The sequence below is a fragment of the Copadichromis virginalis genome, linkage group LG20, assembly GCF_057382275.1.
Source record: "Copadichromis virginalis isolate Kocher_CV1m ecotype Utaka linkage group LG20, C_Virginalis_male_GT1.1, whole genome shotgun sequence".
Classification (NCBI taxonomy): domain Eukaryota; kingdom Metazoa; phylum Chordata; class Actinopteri; order Cichliformes; family Cichlidae; genus Copadichromis; species Copadichromis virginalis.
This window is the reverse complement of record NC_140637.1, coordinates 28,712,769-28,734,191: the sequence shown is the minus strand read 5'-3', so window position 1 is coordinate 28,734,191 and position 21,423 is coordinate 28,712,769. Positions and strand designations below refer to the sequence as shown.

Below are 21,423 nucleotides of genomic sequence, written 5' to 3'. Positions count from 1 at the left end.
TGATCAATGACGAACAGAAGCTGATACGCTTCCCTTCTTACGCTCAGTCAGAAGCAGGTTTGTTAGGCTCACAATTCGGTTGGTGCGCTGATCGTTGCCTTCAGGGGTAGTCTGTCCATGCAGTTTTGCATCGTCACACAGAGCACAAGCTGTTGGCCTCCGCTTTGCATTTTCATTCAGTTTGCATATGAAATCTACCCCGTTGGTCAGCGTTAGATTGAAGTCTTGTTTTGTAAATTCAGTTCCAACAGTGCGCTCGCTCACTTCAAACTGTGCAGCAGATAATTAGAGGGCCTATGTAAAGGTCACACATGTGCACGCATACACGTACACACACACACACCTTCTTTAACCAGAAACATAACTGCAAATGTTTATCTCTAAATGTGTCCTTCCACACGTGTAACCTCCACCCTGCTTAAATGACTGTTTATGTGCATTGCAGCCTTCCCCATGACAATAACTGTACTTTTCAAGAATAAGTGTTTTTGATTCCCGTTGACTCTGTTATTGGCTTCTCAACCGTAGACCCCCTCTGCAATTTCAACCAGATTGTTTCAATTATGGGATTATTCATATCAACAAGCTGAAGAGTGGTTGTTTGTCCCTCTGAGCTGCTGGTTTAAGGATGGACTGTTAAATTACACCATGTCTCATCATGACTCACTCGCTGGGGATGGCCCCTCTACCTCAGCTTCTGAGGTTTTATATCAGCGCTTTTGATATCTTCAGAAGACATGTGGTAAAATCGACTCGTGTTTCAAATTCAGGTACTCGTTCACTTCTCTCATTCAGGTGTATGAAGACTTGATGATAGCGCTCAAGCAAGGTCAAAATAATTTGTGTTTGGGTTTGTTTTCATTTCGAGCGTGTTTTTAAGCTTTACCTTGATTTGTGATAGAAGGGAAAGGTAGTGAGCAGTGTTGGGGAGTAACGGAGTACATGTACCGCCGTTTCCTGTTTAAAATACAAAATATGAGTAACTGTATTCTGTTACAGTTACCGTTTAAAAAGGTGGTATTCAAAATACAGTTACTTTTTGAAATGAATGGATTACACGGCAACATTTTCCTGTCTCACAAGGCTATGCCCTCTCTATTTTTGGTTTCCATGCTGGTGGAAAATGTAGTCTCATGGGCAGTGTAGTCCGTGCTGCAGGGAGAATGGACCGCCATACCCGTTATGTGTCTGTGAGCGAGGGAGGGAGAAAAAGGAGAGTGGAAAAGTACGAGCTTTCACAGAGCAGAAATGGAAGATGGAAGCATGTAAATATAATAACAACCACTGCAGCCAAAAAGAGTGCCTGACGAGCCCAGCTGTAAATAAGTTGCAAGATTTATTCATTATAAGGGGGAAAAGACCCGGGAAAACTTAGTTAACGATAAGAATTAGGGCTGGGCTATATCATACCGTTCACGGTAATACCGGTGTAATTTTGGGCAACGATAAGAAAATGAAATATCGCGATAGACTATGGGTAAAACGCACATGCGCAGTGCCTTTGTTTACATACGCACATGTCAAATGTTTTAGTACGACTTTGCTAAGCTACGAACCCGGACTGCTTGATGGATTGTCGGAGCATTACGCCTATATTAGGCAGGAGCTCCGCGGAGTGATACGTACTGTGCTTCAACATAATATTACCGTATTGTGTGTGTGTGTGTGTGTATAGCCTCTTTTTAAGCTTTGTGGATATTATACATGGTTATGCTGAGGATATGTCGGCCAGTTTCCACTGGAAATGCCTTTTGGTTAAACTGTCAGCAAGGAATTTGCATTTGTACTGTAAAATTTTTATATAACTTTAATGCAGATAAAAAACAGCTGCTTGTTTAAGTGAAAATACATTGATGGGGTTTTATGCACTAATAAAGTTGTGGAGTTGTAAAGTATTTTGTCTAGTGTCAATTATATCGTTATCGCAAATTTTCAAATGTATATCGTGATAAATATTCTTGGTCATATCGCCCTGCTCTAATAAGAATGATTAAAGAAATTGCGATTTAAAAACCCTGAAAACCATAAACGCCCAAGCCTCAACTCTCGCGGCCCAGTACCAAACGACCCAGGGGGCCCGGGGGTTGGGGACCGCTGATATAAGGTATACGGTGAGATGGAGGCAGATGAGCCTCTGTGGTGAATTACTTTAAAGTAAATTTAGATAAAGCTTTAATTTCATTGGCCACTGGAATATTAAATCTACATGTATTGAATCAACAGTCAGATTGTATTATAAACAAGTTGGCTGGTTTGTTTGGTTTTTTTTTTAATTGTTGTTTTTCAACCCTCTCTCTTATCAGGTTTCAGGTGTCGCCCTGTCTTGGTGCCTTATAAAGTCCTCCATGCCCTACAATGAAATACTTTATGAACTATTTAAAGATTGCTGTAAAATCTTGACACTTTTACAGTTTGTAGGGGAAGAATGACTGCAAGGCTGAGCTCAACCACAGAATACAGTGTCAATAAATTTTGTCTACACAATAATGTTCCTCCTTCAAGGTGAACTGTAATAACTTTGGTGGGCCTCCTGACTTTTTATCAAGCAGTAGTGTGACTCAGCACTTTATTTTGTCCAATACTTTTAACCAAGCATCCACAAAGAATAATAACATCTCTGTCCATGTTGATTTTGTTACTGATTCCTTATCAGATTTCTGTGTATAGGCTGCGCTAAGACAGGTTTACATCTCTGAGTCAAAGAGTTAGGCTTGGAAAAAAGGCACGCCTGTTTCTCAGGTCTGCTACCAGTTTGACATCATTGCTCTACAATGCACGACTGCCAAAAAGACCAGGCCAGAAAAACATGGCAGATAATAGGAACTGATTAAGCATATGACTCTGACAGACTGAACAATCAGCCCAGTGTGGTTGATATCTGTTTCTATTCCTGTCAGTTCTAATTAGCACTGAATTATAAGTAAGTTAACTGGTGTTTTCTCTTTTTAAATCGTAGCCTAAAATTAAGGTGACCTCTTCATATATCTTGACTCGTTAAACAAATACTACAGAATCAAAGAGATTTGTTGAGAATGGCCTGAAATGCAGAAGAGTGTAATAATACTCACAACCCGATATTTGCAGGCTGTGTTACACTCGACAAATGCGTTTTTTATTTCTCACCTGAATTATACTCTTAAACACCTTAGTGTTGTTGGCATATTAGCATAGCGACATGTGCATTTAGCTCATAGCACAGTCTAACAGAGCTGCAGGCCCTGCAGAGGCTGCTGTCTTTCAGCAGCGACTGAAGAACTAAAAGCAGAGTAGCCAGACAAATGGTGCCCAACTGGCAAACTGACAGCAGTAATGATGGATAAAGAAACGTAATTTATTTTCATTTAGTTGAAGACAAAAGGAAATGAAAACAGACAATATGTTTTGGTGATCTTCTCCATAGTCCAATAGTTCTGTGATCCCTCTGCGAGACTGCCAATAACCAATAAGTCACGTTCATGGTGTTTTGTTTTGTTTTTTAACTTTTACATATATTTCCGCCTGTGCCTCCGCTTGCTTGTTCAACCTGTACAAATGTGTAAAACGGCTCATCTGTCTCGCCTCCACCCTTCACCGAACCTTCCCCACACACAGCTGAGTCTTTCACCAACAAAACACACATGATGAAATAAAAAGCGGAGGAGAGTAGCGTGCGTGTGTGCAAAGCCATAGTTGACTCTAATTTATAGTCAAAACAACAGTCAAAAATACCCTTCACTTTTCTCTCATTTTGAGATGATGACGATGGATTGATGTTGATTTCAAAGAGTGGAGACATGTGCGGATGAAATTTTGTGTGCGTGTCTGTCCGTGTTATGAGTGCCGGCACGACATTACAGAAAGCACATTGAATTATTAACCCTGGGATAGATTGGTGACCTGTCCGGACTGGGCCCACCTTTTGCCCGGTGACAGCTGGGTTAGGCTCCTGTCCAACCATGACTTGGATGGGTGAGTCCAAAAATATTGATTTAATGCGAAGTCTCTGAGATCATCATCCTTTGGCACAACCTATGTGTGACTGGTTATATATGAAAAACAAAAAAACTTCGTTCAAATCATATAAAGCACAAAAGTAATAAAATATAAAAAATGGAGTCAAAGCAGGTGGTGTGCATCGTGCAAAGCACAGTAGCCAGATAAATTGTATCCAAAGAGTAGAGAAATGTGTCTCAGGCTCTGGATAGAATGGAAATGTGCCTCTTGCAAAAGACAGGTGAGTGATACATACCCTGAAACGTATCTCGGCAGGTTTGATGTGCACATTAATATGTGCTGCTTTTCCTTAAAAATTTATTAATCCATATGTAAAAACAGAAATGGATAGTCTTGCTGGAAGTTGCTTTTTGGTGAGGCAGAAACTAAATCATTTGTATTTTCTTCTTTTTTTGAGCATTCACACAGAGATGTCTTTCACCAGCAAACTAAGAGCAGTTAGAGGTTAACCTCAGCCTGTTTGATGGGCCACCTTGCTAAATATAACCCCCAACCTCCTCCACATGGGCATGCACAAGCCTTCAACTGCACTCCCTCTGTCAACACTCAGACTTACACACTTTCCCCCCCCTTACTGCTCACAGTCCAAAAGTCTCATTTACAGTCTTGTCATACTGCAGCCACTCGCTCACTCGTTCCTCAACACACCATTAATACTTTAGTGAGTGTGATCCTGTTGAGCAGCCAGTTCATTCAGGCTTGACACACTAGGACGTTTTGCTTGCTATTTTTGTCTTATCCTACTACGATTAGTTGGAGGTAGCTAAATTAACATTAATATTTGTAGTAATATCACCTAATTAGTGTGTTAACTTAAAGGTTTGCAAGCAGTGCTGTACTGGATTAAATGACTACTGAGGCATTTAGGAAATATTCTTACTGCTAGGGACTTCCTGCATGGTGTATATAAACCAAATGCACTCAATAGACATTTTATTAGGTATACCTTGCAAGTACCAGATTGGACCCCATTTAGAACTGCCTTAATTTTTCATGGTACAAGGTGCTGGAAACATTCCTCAGAGATTTTGGTACATGTTGACATGATGGCATCACACGGTTGATGCAGATTTGTCAGCTGCACATCCATGATGCAAATCTCTCATTGTACCACATCCACAAGGTGCTCTGTTGCATTGAGATATTGTGACTGCAAAGACCATTTGAGAACTCATTGTCCTGTTCGAGGAACCAGTCTGAGATTATCTTTATAAAAGGACAGCAGCCATCAGAAGATTTGTGTATAAAGGCCATGAAGGTGGTCATAAAGGGATGGACAGCAAAAGTCTGATAGGCTGTTGCATTTAAATGTTGGTGCTAAGATGTGCTAAGAAAACCATTACACTATGATCAGCTTGAACTGTTGATGCAAAAACAGGTTTTACCCATGCTTTTATGGCCTTTACACCAAGTTCTGACCCTATCATCCAAATGTTGCAGCAGAAATTGAGACTCGTCACATTAGAGAATGTTTTTCCATTCTTCTGTTGTCCAATTTGGGTGAGCCCATGTGAACTGAAGCTTCTTTTTGTTTTTAGCTGACAGTGGCAGCGGTGTGGTCTTCTGCTGCTATGGCCAATCTGCGTCAGAGATGTTGTTTTGCATACCTTGGTGGTAACAAATTGTTATTTGGATTGTGGCTGCTTTCCTATTAGCCTGAAAAACTCTGAACATTCTCCTTTGACACAACCAGCTAGAGATCAGCAGTTGGTGAAATACTGAGATCAGGGAGTCTAGCACCACATTTACTTAAATCGCCTTTCTTCCTTATTCTGATGTTCTGTTCGATCTTCAGCGGATCATCTTGAGTGACTCCCTGCCTAAATGCAATGAGTTGCTGCCGTGTGATTGGCTGAATATCTGATCAGCCAATCACACGCCTGTTGAACAGGTGTACCTAACAAAGTAGCGAGTGAGTGTAGAAGCTGTTAGCATAGCTTTGCATAAAGACTGTAAACAGGAAGAAATTAACCTTTTACTGCCTGATATGTTTTAGAAACCCAGTTTGTTTTTTACATACATATGAAAATATAGATACTTCTGTCACCACAATAGTGTAAAAGGAATCTTTGTTCCCTTGTTGCATGTGTATATTTCTTTTTAGGAATTTTATTGTGAAGGCTCACTTTGCACTGCAATAGAAGGGTTTCCAGCAAAGCACAGAGACAAACCTCAATCTGTCAAGTAGTGTTAATTAGTGAGCTATGGAAATGCTCTTTTTCCCTTTACTTTTGGACAGAAGCAGACCTTTGTCATTTATTATGCTGACCATCTCCTGGCTGTAGCTACTTATCAGGCAGATATGATGCAAAGTTCTTATCAAACTCTGAGCATAACAAGTGTCAGTCAGGGTCAAACTGTTCCTTACAATATCCTGGATGATAAGATCAACATATTTCTTTGCAATAATAGGGCTGTCATCATACTGCTCCTTCTGCTGTTATCTTTACAGTACCAGAGACTGGTTGAGGACTGCCATTCATCATTGCATTGCTGAGAGACGCACACTTCGAAACTTTGCACTGGCATCAAGATTTCTGCCCTAAAAAGTTTACATTTATCAGATGGAACAATTGAAATCCAGATCAGCTGTTCGAAATCCTTCATTTTCAGCCATGTTTTGTGTGGTGTTTATTTTAAGATGGGTGAGAATCACTCAAGCAGATGGGAATGCAGATTTGTAACACCTAGTCCACGGATGTTATACATGAATGTTCTGCTTAAAAAGCCAGGGGCAGAGCCGCTGAGCTTATAAAAACAGTTGCATAATGTCTTCTGTTTTTCTGAGATTCTTTGTTAAGTCTAAAGAATCCTGATTATTTTATAGCGATTACATCAGGTTTATTTTTAGCTTGAACTTGTGACTTGACTTTTTTGGGGGGAGTAGGAGTGTGGAGATCAGAAATGAGTGTTTAAGAGGAAGGGATGCTGGTGGTTTTTAGTACTCGAGGCTACTTCTTGAAAATGCAAACTGCTGGAATACCTATTTGTGAATGGAAACCTTTGTCAAACCTTGGCAAATTATACATAAATCAGGCTGTGTAATCTTGGTAGAAAATACAGATTCCCTTGCATTTTGGTCACTATTGGACTCGTCTCCAATCGTAGCCTCTGAAGGAGGTGGCCAGGATATCTGGATCCCAGATAATGGTTGAAGACTGGTTCCTGTTCCCTGTGCCAGTCATTGTTTATGAATGTAGCTAAATTAAAACGTGCTAATAAAAAAAGCTTCAGATGACCCTTTGGTTTTAAGATTGTGCGTGTGCACCTGCATGCAACAAAAGCCTGCTCAAAAACATGTGCAGTCAAACTGATTAGACTCTTCCACAAAACCCAAAGTTACCTGTACCAAAAGTCTTTTCATAGGGATTAAACTTTGTGCATGTTCAGGTCCAGTCAATCTGCCAGCAAACACCTGCCCAGCCTCTGAAAATGTGTTTTCACTGTACAGAAACCATTTCTAGATTCTAAATTACACACAAATATTCTGTGTATGAGATCAGACCAAAAAGCATTCTAATGTCAGTATTGGTGCCATACCTGAGCAGGTATTTTCTGTTCTTGATAGGACTAAAGAAGTGTCTTTTTATTAAAAGCTGAGCTGATGGATGATGATGAAAGCGAGGCTAATATCTCATCTGCTTTCCGCTTTGTTTCTGTAGTAGGTGGAAATTGGCCCTTGTATTTGCTTCCCAGTTCTCATGCTGCACGACTGCACTCTTCATTAAAAGGGAAGCTGCGTGCTCAAAGCTGCTTCAGATTATTACCATATGTCTGCAAAGCCCAGCGCTGAGCAGAAAACCAGCTCCCATCCTACCCTCTAATTTCTTATCCCAAAATTGGACATGTGGGTCGCTATGTGTGACAACGTCCCTCCCTTCCCCCGGCCGGCGCAGCACATTCTCACAGTATTTCTTCTCCCATTTTAGATGCATAATAGCAGTGCATCAACCTTTAAGCAACCCTGGAAAATATTATGTCTTGATTTGATATCTAACTGCATGTTGGTTTAACCCTTCAGCTGTTTTTCCAAGATATTAGAGGATCGGAGTGCGTTGTTTCACTCGAGCGTTTTGCAACTGGACTCCTTTTGCTCATTTCCGAGAGGCTGATCTGTGCGTTCTACCTCCTCAGAAATATCTGAGCTCATGCTCCACAGAGCTGGTGCATTCATAAAAACGAATAAATCTTTCAGGAGACATAAAGGGCGCGGGCACTAATCAATGCAGAAAAATGTCAGCCTTTTACAGTTTGAGCAAAACATAAAGAAAGTCCGCTCTGGATGTAGGAGGAGGCCTAAAAGAGATCTTTGTGTCACCCAGTCCAAAAGCCATTGGCCCACATTGCCCGTCCCAGCATGCAACTCACCTCTGCATGAATAAAACACTTGTCTGATGGAGTGGGCAGAAAGCCCCCCTATCTCCAGGAGATCCTACACAGGGCTTTAACATGAGCAGCTTGCCTCACACGCCAACTTTGCACAGTTTGAGAAACTTTGTCATGGATAAAGTCAAACCTCAGGGAAGGCGACGGCAAAGGAAACTTGCTCCTAGAGATGAGATGAGATGAGCAACACCCTTTTTAGCAGTTGGTTGTCTGTAATTTAGTTGGGAAAAGCTTGGATAAATGGATTAGAAGAGGACAGCATTTGGTGCTTGACAGCTCCTGGTGGGCGGCTTTAAGTGGATGATTAGCAGAGAATCTAAAAACCTACAGGATCAACAGGACGATGCAGTGAACAGAAGGTTCAGAGACATTTATTGGTCTTTGCTTTGTGGGGTCAGATGCAGTATTAAATGTTGCTTATTTTTAAATGATAAAAAGTTTGTTGCAGTTACAGAATTGATACTGTTGTCCTCTGGAAATATAATTGTACTCGAAGGAAGTGCATTTGCTCACTTGGACTCGCTGTGAAGTAGGATCAGACTTAGACAGGAGGTTCAAAGCAAGTTTTAGCAAGCGCAAGCTGGATGAGGTAATCGTGCAGGTGGAGATTACAGATGAACATATTGGCAGTTGGCAAAGTTGAAAGCAGAGTTGGCTGGCAGGCTTTGTCTTTAAAAATGGTCAAAGAAAAGGGAGTAATAATTGTCTGCAGAGCTTCAGATAATTGTTCAGTGGGGGAAGGGGCCATGGGCTGCTCAGACTTTTCAATTTCACAAGCAAAGTATGGGCAAAAGGCTAAATTATATTCATTCCTGTAAAATATTTGCTTGTCGAAGAAGTCACAATGTTCCTCTACTGGAAGAAGCGTGGTGCGTACGAGTTGGAGGCTTTGCCATCTCCTTTCAGCGAAGGGTTAATGGAGCGCTACTCCTGGTCTTCATCCCTGGACGTCATCCATGATCTGTGTGGTAAGCTAAGGAACCAGGTCACCTGACTTAACTTTTGGATTAGTGTTTGTGTGTCTGGTTTTCTGCACAACAACACAAGGATGAGCATTGCATTGGTTTGTGTTTGTTTTACTTTGGATTATTTTAAAATATTGAGATGCCAAATATGCCACAGAAATGAATTAACCAGGCCCATTTCACTAATCACCACAGGGCAAATGTCTTTGTACACTTCAAAATGTACTAGATTACAGATTATTACAAATTGTTTGTCCCTGATCTGCTTTCTTTAAGACTGCAAAGCTCAAAGCTGCTTTTTGGAACCAGCCTTAATAGTGACGGTGTGAATGCTGGCTCGCTTTGATATAGAACGTGTTTGCTGTGTGCACGTCTGAGAGCCAAACGCTAAAATCTTCACACGCGCTCAAGTTTCTGATGTGTCCAGTATGTGTCTGCTGAGAAAAAACCCACCAGACTGGTGACATTTAGGCTCAAATACACCGTCTTTAATACACCGTAGTTAATTAAAAATAAAAGGAAAATCCTTTGCTTATAAGATGAACATTATTCATTATGAAGGAAAAAAGAAATGGACCATGCGCAGTTCAGAGCGTGTCCACTAAGTCGCATCCGTATTTCACTGATATGATCAAGTGATCCTTTAACATTCATAAGAAATAACTCTGCAATGTTTTATGTAACTTTTCTGCAAGAAAAAAAAAGATCACTTTCATTTTGAGTGAAGTATTTTATCCCCATTATGGAAAGGCTTTTTTTTTTTTTTCCATTGCTCTGTTCTTCCGTGGAAAGCACTCAGTGACCTGGCATGAAGACAGCCTCACATGAGGTAGACAAGAGGGAAAGAGCGGATGAGACCAGCTTCACAGATGAAATATTTACCATGGAAGAAGTGCGTAACAGCACTGAAATCCTCCCCTGTCTCCACTCGGTGCCTTTTTTTTTTTTTTTTTTTGAAGTGGCACAGGGGCACTTGCTTTCCGCTGTGTCCCCTCTCCCGCCCCTCCAGATTTACGCCATTAGTGAAAGGGAAGTGATAACACACGGCTGTGGAGGAATGTTCTTCATCCTGTCCTCTTTGCCAGCCAGCCTTTTGGAAATCGCACTGCTTTTTAGTCAGTCTGCCTGCTGAGGCAGACCTGTTTGGCAGACGAAAGAGAGAAGAGAGGAGCCAAGAAGGGTACAGTCAGGCTGTGATCCTTACTTTCTTTTTTTTCTCCATTTCTGTAATTAAGTCCTGAGCTTCTACTGAAAACATTCTCAACTGTATGTTAGCTGTCAGCTTTAGGATATTGTTACATTCACCAAAATGGAAGAAAAAAAACAAACTTGAATCCAGAATTCAATCATTTCCATGGATTATCTTATCTATCCAGTGTTCTGGGAATCCATCCTACCTGGCAAACCGTCCTAACTTTGTGAATATGAGCTAGAAGCATACTTTAACAGCTAAAATTAAGTGGCAAATCATCCTAGCATTGTTAATAAGACCTACAAGCATACTTTAACGGGTAAAATGAAGTGGCAAACCGTCCTGGCTTTGAGTATGAGCTACAGCCATACTCTGATGGGCAAAGTTAAGTGACAGACCATCATACCTACTTAAATTTGTGCTAGAATGACTCTGTGACAGCAGAAATGTGCATAAACTACTTACGGTAGGACGTTTTGCCAAAGTAGGATGGTTTGTCAGAACACCGGATCTGTTTTTTTGACATATTTGCAGCGGTTGAAATATGACCAAGAATCTAATTGTGCTGGCAACTCTGTGAAGCTGTACCACGGCACAGCGGTGCTTGACTTTTACACTAATGTCACCGTATTAAGAGGTTCTCTGTTACAGTGCTAACACGCTGATGTTTTGCATGCTAACATTTGCTCAGTTCAGCTGAAGTTGATGACAATGTCAGACGTAAACGGGATCACCTGATTATTACAGTCTGTCCTGAGAGATGTGTAAATATGTACAAAATTGCCACAAAGTTAAATTTCAGGAGACCAACCAACTTTTTTAACTCTATAGGTGCTGTGTAAAAGAATCAGTAATAAAAAAAACTACAATAATAAATAAATAGTTGGATGTATAGCTTCTTTAATAAAGCAAAATAAGCTGTGTTTGGTACTGCTGAAGATAAATCATCTGTTGCAATACAATACAACTTTATTGGCATAGCACATTTAAAACCAGAGGTACACCAAAGTGCTTCACATTATCCAGTAAAAGCAGCAGCAAAATACAAATGCAAATGAGCTAGCAGGTGGAAAGCATTGATTAACAAGCATACAAATTAAGCAGATATCAAAATAAAACTTCAAAGGTAAAATCAATACAAAACATTGTTCAACAAAACAGAAGAAAAGGGGGTTGCATGAGCATACACTTACAAGAAGCGTGCTCTAGATAGCCGGGAAGGCTGAACCGAATAGATAAGTATTCAAGGATTCAAAAAGTCTGCATCGAATCAGACACACGACTAGCTCGTGGGAGATTGTACCCAGAGGTTAGGTGCAACTGAAGCAAAAGGATGGTCCCCTCTGGTCTTCAGCCTTGGCCTGATGATCTCAGTGCTCTACTAGGAATATACAGGCTGAGAAGATCAGTAAGATAGCTAGGCGCAATTTTATTTATGATGTTGCTGTTTAGCCTCTCTGTGTGCAACTCTTTGGTCTGTTTGCGCCATCAAAAGGACTTAAATTCAAAACTTTCATGAACTTTTTCCCCACACCAAATATCTCCGTCGATGGATGATTGTGCTACACTTTAGCCTCAAAGCTTTAAAACCTTATTTCTGGCAAAGTCACAAAGCCTTTAAAACGTTTGATTGCAGTTGTTTTGTTACAGTAACTATTGAATTTAAAGTTTCCCTTCACTTGGAAATGAGCTTCAAAATTACTGACCAGTGGCGTTACCAAGATGGTTTCTGACTGGCTTCTGGAAAGACTTTGACTTTAGTGTTGAGGGGGAATCTAGAGCTAGTCATGAACCCAGTTACACAATCACAGTATATATTATGTAACACATCTGATCATGTGGTAATTTATCAGCTACAATTGTGGGCAAAAATTGGATAATGAAAGCTATTTTGGCCTTTTTGTAACATAAGCAGTGTTCTGAACAAATTAGGAGTAGTTTTTGTTATTTTAATTGCAGACTTTTTAAAAATTTTCTTAAGTGAGTCATAATTGAGGCTTCTAAAATCATTGGTTTATCCCAACATGTGCTTCTCGTACACTGTGCTAAGTGCACACTGGCATTCCTCAGGTCATACTCAGACACGAGTTCCAGTAACAGCAGAACATGCCTGTGTTTTGCTGAAAGTTAAGCACCAATAAAGTCCATAAAAGAAAAGCCTGACACAAAGAGGTCACAATAATAATATCTTGCACTTGTACCAATTACTGTACTTTCTGACACAAATGCCCCCAAAAATTTGAGCTATGCAGTAATCCCCTCATGATGCCTCTTAAAAATTGTGACAGGGTTGTGAGTTTTCTACTTTAACGCAAAAGTCACCTAGACCTTTGGATACGCATGGAGAGGCTGGAGAACGGTGCTTTTGTTCATTGCTATTAAATAACTGTGAAATGACTCAGCACAGTTAATCAGATATTTGTATTTTTCCACATCTTGTAAATTGAAAACTGTTGATTGCTTCCTCCACTCTTCTGTGGAACAGTTTACACTTGCTGTCCTGCGGTTTTCAGTTTTATGCATGGCGACCTCGGGTTTGTGCAGATGTGGTGGAGGAGGGAGAACGACGGAGGGAAAGGGTGGGAGAGTGTGCGATGCACATGTGTGGGTTTTTACCGCCACTGGGGTAAAACAACATTAAGAAGAAAGCCTGTGTTCTGCCCCCAGTGCCACTGAAGCCTCAGCATTGGAAACAGCTGCAACCTGCTCGTGATTTAAGGGATGCTTACCAGACCCAAACCCAATCCACCTGTAGAGGAACAGGAAAATAGTTGGGCTTTAGTAATAATGGAGGGGGTCGTTATTTACGGACCACAAGCCCCTGGGAGTGAGAATGAGTGTTTGAAATAAAAGGTAGTGTGGACATTAAGCAATTATTTCTAAAAAAGAATTTTTGTATTCTCCTTTTTTTTTTTTTTTTTTCTTTTAAGTGATTTCCTGTCTGGTAGCCTTTAAAAATAGCTTAATCTTCTGTCTGGGAGCTGAATGAGAGGATTGGACCAATCCCAGTCTCCCCACTTATGGACTCTCAGACCTTGAGGTGTGTTCCTGCAATGTGGATTCTCACTCGGTTGTATCCTATTATCATACTGTCGAAACCATTATGTGTCTTTCTGTGAGTCTACATATTTGCAGACTTCTCGAACAGTCTCATCGCTAGGAAACTTGTGATGCTCTAATATTATATCTATAAATGACGTCATCTGGTTACTTTGCTGCTGCTCTGCCTTTGCAGAGTTTTAATGTTTAAATAGGATTTTCCGATCTGTTCTCACTCCCAGAGGTAAAATACCGATGCCGCCAGAAGGTGCTGGTGTCCACGAGCTTACCAGTTTTGTTTTTTGTGACTGTGCACCTGTCCACTAAGAATGTTCATTACAGTGCAGCAACAACTATGCACGCACCCCAGACAGCAGACTTTAGAAGTAGAAGCATAAGAAGTATAACAGGAATGACTCCTCAGCTATAGTGTCTCCAGCTGTCTGTGTCTGCAGCAGAAGTATAATCAAGGCCTCAGGAGGCAGGAGGGGTGGAAATGGACTCAAACACCACTGTCGACCAGAAGTCTGTGGTGCATGGGAGCTTTACGGTTTCCTGCTGTTTACCTTTGCTTACTTACTTAGGTTTGAAGTTAAAATTGTAAATTGGGTTTAGTTATGTCCCTTCATTAATGCTGTTGCATTGAAAAAATACTTTTGATGGTACTCGGTGCATTTAAAAAGCAACACTTAGAAGTCCTGAGCAAGAAACCATGAGGGTTGGAAGATCTGTTTCACTATGGCTTTGATCAATAGTGAAACAGATCTCCTAACACGTAAGCTGAGGACACTCTGCGGTCTCCTCTGAGGTGACATTGACAGAACAGCCATGTATGATCTAGGATGAGAACAGGCTGGATTTACATAATATTCATCTTAGCAGTAGTTTGCTAAAATGCATAGCCACTTGGAAGTCATAGGCAGAATGCTATTAATAGACCCAAAATATAAAGTCCTAAAAAGGCAACTGTTAAACACTGTTTGTACTGATTGTATGTCCCATGTGGAGCCCTCATTAATGCACTACAGCTGTGACTTAAGTCTATGAGGGTTTAGTGATTAGGCCCAAGGTGGGAGATTGAGAGACTGATACCAACGTTTCTGTTTTCTCCAACCTGATAAATCAGACTTGCAACTGGTCCTGACTGAGAAACAGCCCAGCACATAACTCCCTGCAAAACTTCTGTTTGTTGTCTTAATCCTTTTTTTAAGGACTGCAGGGAGGTTTTGCTTTACTTGGACAGAGCCAGATTAGCTGGCCCCCTGATTCCAAACTTTATGGTAATGAAAGCTAACTGCCTCCTGGTTCCAGCTCCGTAAGTTTTATTTGGCCATACAGATGAGGGTGATATTGCTCTTATCATTTAGTGCTGCATCAATAAACTATGTGGTCAAGCAGTCACCAAAATAGCTAATATGCACTATAGCAGAAATAAAGCAGCACTATTGCACTTTTTAAACCCGTCCTTTCCTTAATTTTTTTCATATCTACACTTAATTTGGGAGATGGATGGAATTTATGCTAATAGCATTAACTATTAGCGACTCATCTCCACAGCTCTGGCTTCAATCGCCCAACTTTTCTGTCTGCTGCGCCACGGGTGCTGATATGTCCGTCTCTATGCCAACTTTCCCTGCCCGTATGGCATCCACCTGTCTGCCATCTGTGTTTGTCTCCCAGGAGTGCTTTCATATCTATCTCCTGGCAGAGAGGGGTGTGTTGCGTTACACGAGGGGGTGTGGGAGTAGAGGAGGCCGTTAAAGTCTCTCAAAAACAACATGTGAAGACGAAGAGAGGAGCCAAAGTCTGTGCAAACGCAAACATAAGCTCACCCTTTCTCCATGTACCATGATGCGACCGCACCAAACGGAAGGCAGCACGAAGCATTCTTGAGATTCCTTGTGAAATTGTGCCGAAGGCTTATGGTTAAACGCGCGCCCAGCTCTGTCTCTGCCCACCTCATGGTGAAGAAGAGACTAGTGAACAGAGTGAGGCGTGATCGAGTGGTGGCTGAACTTGCTGAGAGTTTCATCTCAGACCAAATCTTTATCCTGCAACTGAGGTGTGCTGGGGTCACTGACCATTCGTAAAAAAAACCCTCCTCCCTGAGCAGCCTTGGTCCTCTCATAGGTTGTTTGGGACAGTAGCCTGTGGCTTTGGATTTCTCTGTTTAATCTAATACACTTGGAAGTTGATGTGCATTTTTGTTTGCAAATAAAAGACAAAGCACAAGTGCCAAAGCAATGAATGGATTAAATGGCGTGTTTATAATCTGCTAATATTAGCAGTCAGCCTAAGCAGCTTACAGTCTGTAGTAGGGTTTGAGTTTACGCTAAAGCCAAAGAGTGCATGTGGACATTACAGCAATAGCTTTTTATTTCATTGCATTTCACTTTGTCTTGCCAGTTCTTTGAATTGCACTATTCATTAAAGTGCGACATATTTAATATTTAACTGACTGATTGGGGCAGCTAAAGGTTATAATGAATATAGTTAGTGTTTACAACTGGCAGATCCACTGTGTAGTATCTCCCTGCAGTGTATTAGCCACTTCTCCATGTCATAAGAGTTTAATGTTAGACTATCCTGCAGGTCTTTAGTACCCATCTGTACCCATACCTTTAACTATTCTAACAATTCCAAAATTCAGCTCTTAATTCTCATCATAACTGCGTATTTTCTCATGCACTGTGGAGAAAAAAAAGTATCAAGAAGGTAAGCTAAGCAGCCAGACATGGTTTAGTTTGAATGATCTTATGCATTTCCATCTATACTCGCATCACCAGAAGCTAACGAGCTCTGCAAAACGAGCTCGTGCAAAACAAGAACAGCACTGCTGCGAGATCAATTTCTGTGTGTGAGTCAGAGGTATACCAGATGGCAGAGTGACCGCCTGTGGCAGTGCAGTTGTGTAGGCTCCCATTGTGCTAATGGTAATATGGTAATGTGTTTTGCAAAAAATAAATAGATAAATAAATTAATAAATATTTTTTTTTGATATACTGGGTCAACCTGGAGATTCATACACAGTAAACACGTAGTGTGCTCTTTTTTTAAACCTAACCAGCGAGCCAGTGAAAAGGCTGCAACCAATGATTATACTTACCTTCAGTTAATCTTGTCTCCTTTATAAATAAAAGTGTGGAAATTATAAATTCTCGGACTTTATTCATTTTGCTATTATTGGTCTGAACAGCAGTCCAGAATTATGAGGTGTTCAGTATATGATGTCACAGAAAGACTGACATTTGCCTGGGCTTGTAGCAAGCGTCTACATTTGGTGGAGAAGTGAAGAGACTGTTGAAGTGTTGGAACATCATAGTCATAGATGCATCATTCTCATCGCAGAATAAGGACAGGCAGACTAGTGTGCATGATTAAATCTGGCCTCGGCTGCTTTGGGCTTATTTATGGGGCTGGTTTGGATACCTAATGTTTCTTTGCCTCGGGCATTGTCTCTCTGCGGTGAGCAGGCCGGCGGAGAGCTGTGTGGATGGGATGCACCCCTGTCTCTTTAGTGTGCAAGCTCATTGTCTGCTGTCACGTGTGTGCGTGTATGGTGTGTGCTCGTGTTTGCTTTTGGCTTAATCAGCAGTGCTGAGTTCAGAAATTCCAGTTCATCAGAGAGAGAAAGAGGGAGAGTCAGCAAGATATGAGCAAGTAGGAGAGAAGATGGAGGTTTGGCACATAATGGTGTGATTATACGATAAAAGGAAGGATGGTCATGAGGAAGAGGGCTAAGGAGAGGAGAGCTTAGCACTGAAATGCTATGTTGTGGGTCGAAATCAAGGCGAGAGAAAGCCATCCATAAAGCTGCATTCATGTGTTGTGTTCCTTTTGTTGTGGCAGTGTTACTGTTGGCCAGTTGCATTGTGTCAAATCAAGAAACGTACCTTTCATCGCAGCTTTGCTAACATTTCTGCACATTTCTTTATTACTGTTCTGTGCTGTGATTATCTAGAAGGCAGTAATAAATTACACCGTTGCCAGTAAGATGATTTCTAGATGGTTTTGTATGTTGAATTCAAATCTGAAAGTAGATTTGAACCCAACATTTCAAATTTGGATAAAATCTGTGTCAACAGGATTTATGCAATGATTAGACTCCAGTTCTAGTTATCCTGGTTTCTTTTCCTTCTTAACTTTTCTCAGGTCCTGTGTAGGCTCTTTGTGGAATTCTTTCCTTTGTTTCTTTTGACATGATTTACAGTTAAGAGTTCATCTGCTATAGTTTTTCTTAGGCCTGCTACTTCGTCTTTTCTCCCCCACTTGTCTAATTTCCTTTATTTCTAAGGACATGCTGCATGACGTGGTAAGATATGGCAGGTTTTTTGGCTAATAGCTCTTTGGAAATAACCTTGTTGGTGCAAAAATGCTATTTTATATCTGACAAACTGCTTTATCTTTGGCATTTTTAATTGATTCAGCTAAATAAATGGGAACAAATGATACTTTTGCCACGTGCTGTACAATACAAGAATGTCTAGCTCCTTGTAAGCAAAATGTAAAGAAATTGTAATTCTTTTCATTTATCTCTGCATGTAAACAAGCTTAATATAATTCGGTGTGTTACCATTAGTGTATATACTTGAATTCTTCTTCATGTTAGGAAGGGGAGACTTCCCTGTGTCTCTCTCCTTCCTTCCTTCCTTTCCTCCTGTGAGGTGCACGTATGCAGCACCACTGCACAATTAGCAGTTAGCGTTATACATGTGGATAGCGCTACATAAGTCACGAGTATTAAATTGTTTCCCTACACCGACCAACTTTATGTCTAGAAACTGAGAGTGAAGCCCTCACTGTCTAGCTGCTTTCACATATGTACATGGGAAAACTCAACTAGCTGTCTTTAACCTGGCAGCACACACGTACAAGGTGTGTGTCATGCTCTCTATACCATGGTAGAGTAGCCCGGGTTATTGTCGTGATGCCTACAAAGTGAATGTGTGTCCTTTGCCTAAACCAAAAGTGTATCCAAAAGTGAGAATGTGACTCATGCAGATAGTTTGTTTTATGATAAATGTGATGAAAGATTACTTTTGAACAGTACACCAGCACACCTGATTTGCCTGGCTGTAGTTCATGTGTGAAAATGGTTTCAGTATGCTTATGGATGCTGACCACAAAAAATACAGTGGCCTTTTGTTTTTTGGATCTTTCTCATTGGTGGAGCTGGAAAATGTGGCCAAAAAACCACTTTTGCAACTGGCACAGTTAAACCATGAAGAATACATTTACAGGCTGCAAAAAGATCTTGAGTATGACGTTAAATGTTGTGTATAGACCCTTTCCCTTAAGTTGTGGTTGGCCAACCAAGTTTATTTTTATTTATTGATTTATTTTTTAAACCATAACCAGTGTCCAAATGTTTAGGTCCACTTTGGATTTTGTGTTTACTGCTTCACCTCCCTGCATTGACATCTGAGATCACACCGATAAGCCAAGTAACATTTGTTTTGTGGACGACTGTAAACTCTCGCTGTGGTAAAGACTGCTCTTCCTCTTTGGGAAACTCTCCATAAAAGCTGGAGGCTCCCTCTGTAGCCTGCTGCTTGTAAACCCCGAGGGAAACATTAACCTGAGGCCCGCTGGCAGAGGCCACTGTCAGAGCTGAGAGCGCGTCTCGGCCTGCTCCCAGCACAGCAGACACACAGGAGAGGCCCATTTTCTTCTTTTTTTCCCAGAAGGTGGTGGAAGCTTTACAAAACAGGCTAGGCCTCTGCTCTATCACTTTAAATGGCTTTAAGGGTCGTGAAGGTGTTTGGGTCACTCTTTCAACATCTAAACTGTTGTTTAGATTAGTTGTTTACTGTTGTTTACCGTCTAAACAAGTAATTTCAACAGTTTAGGTGTACTGGCATAATTTTTTACACACATTTGGTGTCCCCAGAAGGCCAATCTTCATGTCTCATCATTACTGACATCCTGACTTTGTTTAGGGTTAAAATGGATGATTTTAGCTTTAGAGCATCTCAGCAGTGTTTTTAATAGAATATCATGAATTTTTTGTACATATTTGTGTCAGATCTACTTTAATGTTAATGTTTGATGTGTATGCGTTAGTCCCCGCAGGGAAATTACTCCTCTGCATTTAACCCATTCACCCAGTGAAGCAGTGGGCAGCCACCAATGCAGCGCCCGGGGAGCAGTGTGTAGGCACGGTACCTTGCTCAGGGGTACCTCAGGGTAGCTGTTCAGTGGAGTCGAACCCCCGACCTTCCGATCATGGGGCAACGACTCTACCTACTGAGCTATCCCTGCGTTGCGTCATTACAGCATGTCCTTGTTGCTCAAGTTTTTAACTCTTTGCTCCTTAAAGATGACATGTGAGGACCTCCCTTGTACCTTTAATAACTAGCCAGCTTGGAATCTATCACAAATGACCATTAGAATAGGTTTGGGGGTTTTCCAAGGATATCCCTACTAAGGTGATCACTTTTTGTTCTGGAAGCAGGCCAGAAATATGACAGAAACTGCTGAGTTCCTATAAGAGAAACAAGGTTGACCCCTATTGGGCATCCAAGAGGGGAAAAAGTTGAGGCACATAGTGCATTTCTGGTAGGGACGTTTTGTTGCTCTGCTGGGAAAAAAAATCACAAAAACCTATTACAATATATCAAAAACTGTTTTCTGACCAGATACTTATAAAAATTAAGTTTTTCAGTTAAGTTATCAGGGCTTTGCGTGCTATATGTGAACTGAACATATAAATATGACCTATAGACATGAGCATTTTATCCTGAGGACCTTGGGACAGTCTCACCAAGCTGCTAACATGACTCTAAACCCCGAGTCCACTGTTGAGTAACTTGACTGCACACAGGTTGGCCCTTCCCATCACAGCTGGGAAACCTCTGGCTCAGTGGTATGCACCAATTACAATGTTTTTCCGTCTTCCTCACCAGCACCCTTTACCTGTGATTGCAGCTGCAGCCAAGTGGATGACTCAAGGTGACTCGTTTCTGTGTGCGGGCTGTGAGCAGGGCCTCGTTTCTGTGATGACAAATTGGTGTTTTAAATTTGACCTTCAGTTCAGCCACTAAGTGACTTCATTTCCTAGCACCAGTCCTCCTCTGTTTAATGTTATTTTATTGGTGCAAAAATAGAGACTACATTATTAGTGAAAGTTTTACTAAAAAGTCCTGTCATGCGTGGAAACTGCAGATCTTTTGGAGCGAGGCTCCTTCTGTTTTACCCTCCTGGCTTTTACTTTCTCCTTTCTTCACATGTATTCTCTGCTTTTCTCATTAAACGGTCAGATAAATATTGGTGTGCTCAGGGCCTCTGTTATGATATTTTTATCGTATGTGTACATGTAGGAGATGTAGATGTAAACACTGCCTTTTATCGTGCCCCCCGGTGTAGCGATAGCCAGCTAGTAAGTAGACTTTAGAAGTTTATTTGACAACAGTGATTTGTTATTGTGCAGCAGAGTGCTGCGAGCTTGCCCATGATGAGTGCACTTTTGTACAAAACCCAGATTGGGGCTTCCTCTCATTTGCTCCATTTTCTTCCTGTCTGTTCTTGTCATTTCTCTCTGATCTCCTCCCAAAAACACACCCCACCCTCTTCCCTCTGTTTACCTTCCCTTCATGAAATCTCTGTAGCCGAAGTTCTTTTTCTTTTTTCTTTCTTCCATTTTTTTTATTACGTGGCTTCTAGGTCTCTATTACTGTGTGTTTCTTGTGCTCGTAGTCGCTCCATCCTTATGTAAACACAGGCAGCGACTTTTAGTTTCGCTGTCTGCAGTACGTTTTTAAAACTTTACCAAGAAAGGTGTGTTAATGGACGTGCTGCTGGCTGGGTGGCTGGTTTGGTGTTTTTAGTGATACAGAGGGAAGTCAAACT

At 41.1% G+C, this 21,423-nt stretch overlaps 1 protein-coding gene across 2 annotated transcripts in view; it reads left to right on the top strand.

Moving 5' to 3' along the window:
• Window positions 1-21,423, top strand: part of plekhg5b (pleckstrin homology domain containing, family G (with RhoGef domain) member 5b) — a 77,063-nt gene that overhangs the window by 3,922 nt on the left and 51,718 nt on the right. The window contains exon 1 of one of the 2 annotated variants that reach the window (XM_085443214.1): window positions 8,931-9,347. The exons of the other annotated variant lie outside the window; for it this stretch is intronic. Within the exon in view, the coding sequence (XP_085299340.1) occupies window positions 9,224-9,347 (124 nt within the window). The 5' untranslated portion in view covers window positions 8,931-9,223. Of the gene's footprint in view, window positions 1-8,930; window positions 9,348-21,423 lie in introns of those variants that run through there. 2 annotated transcript variants of the gene reach the window in all.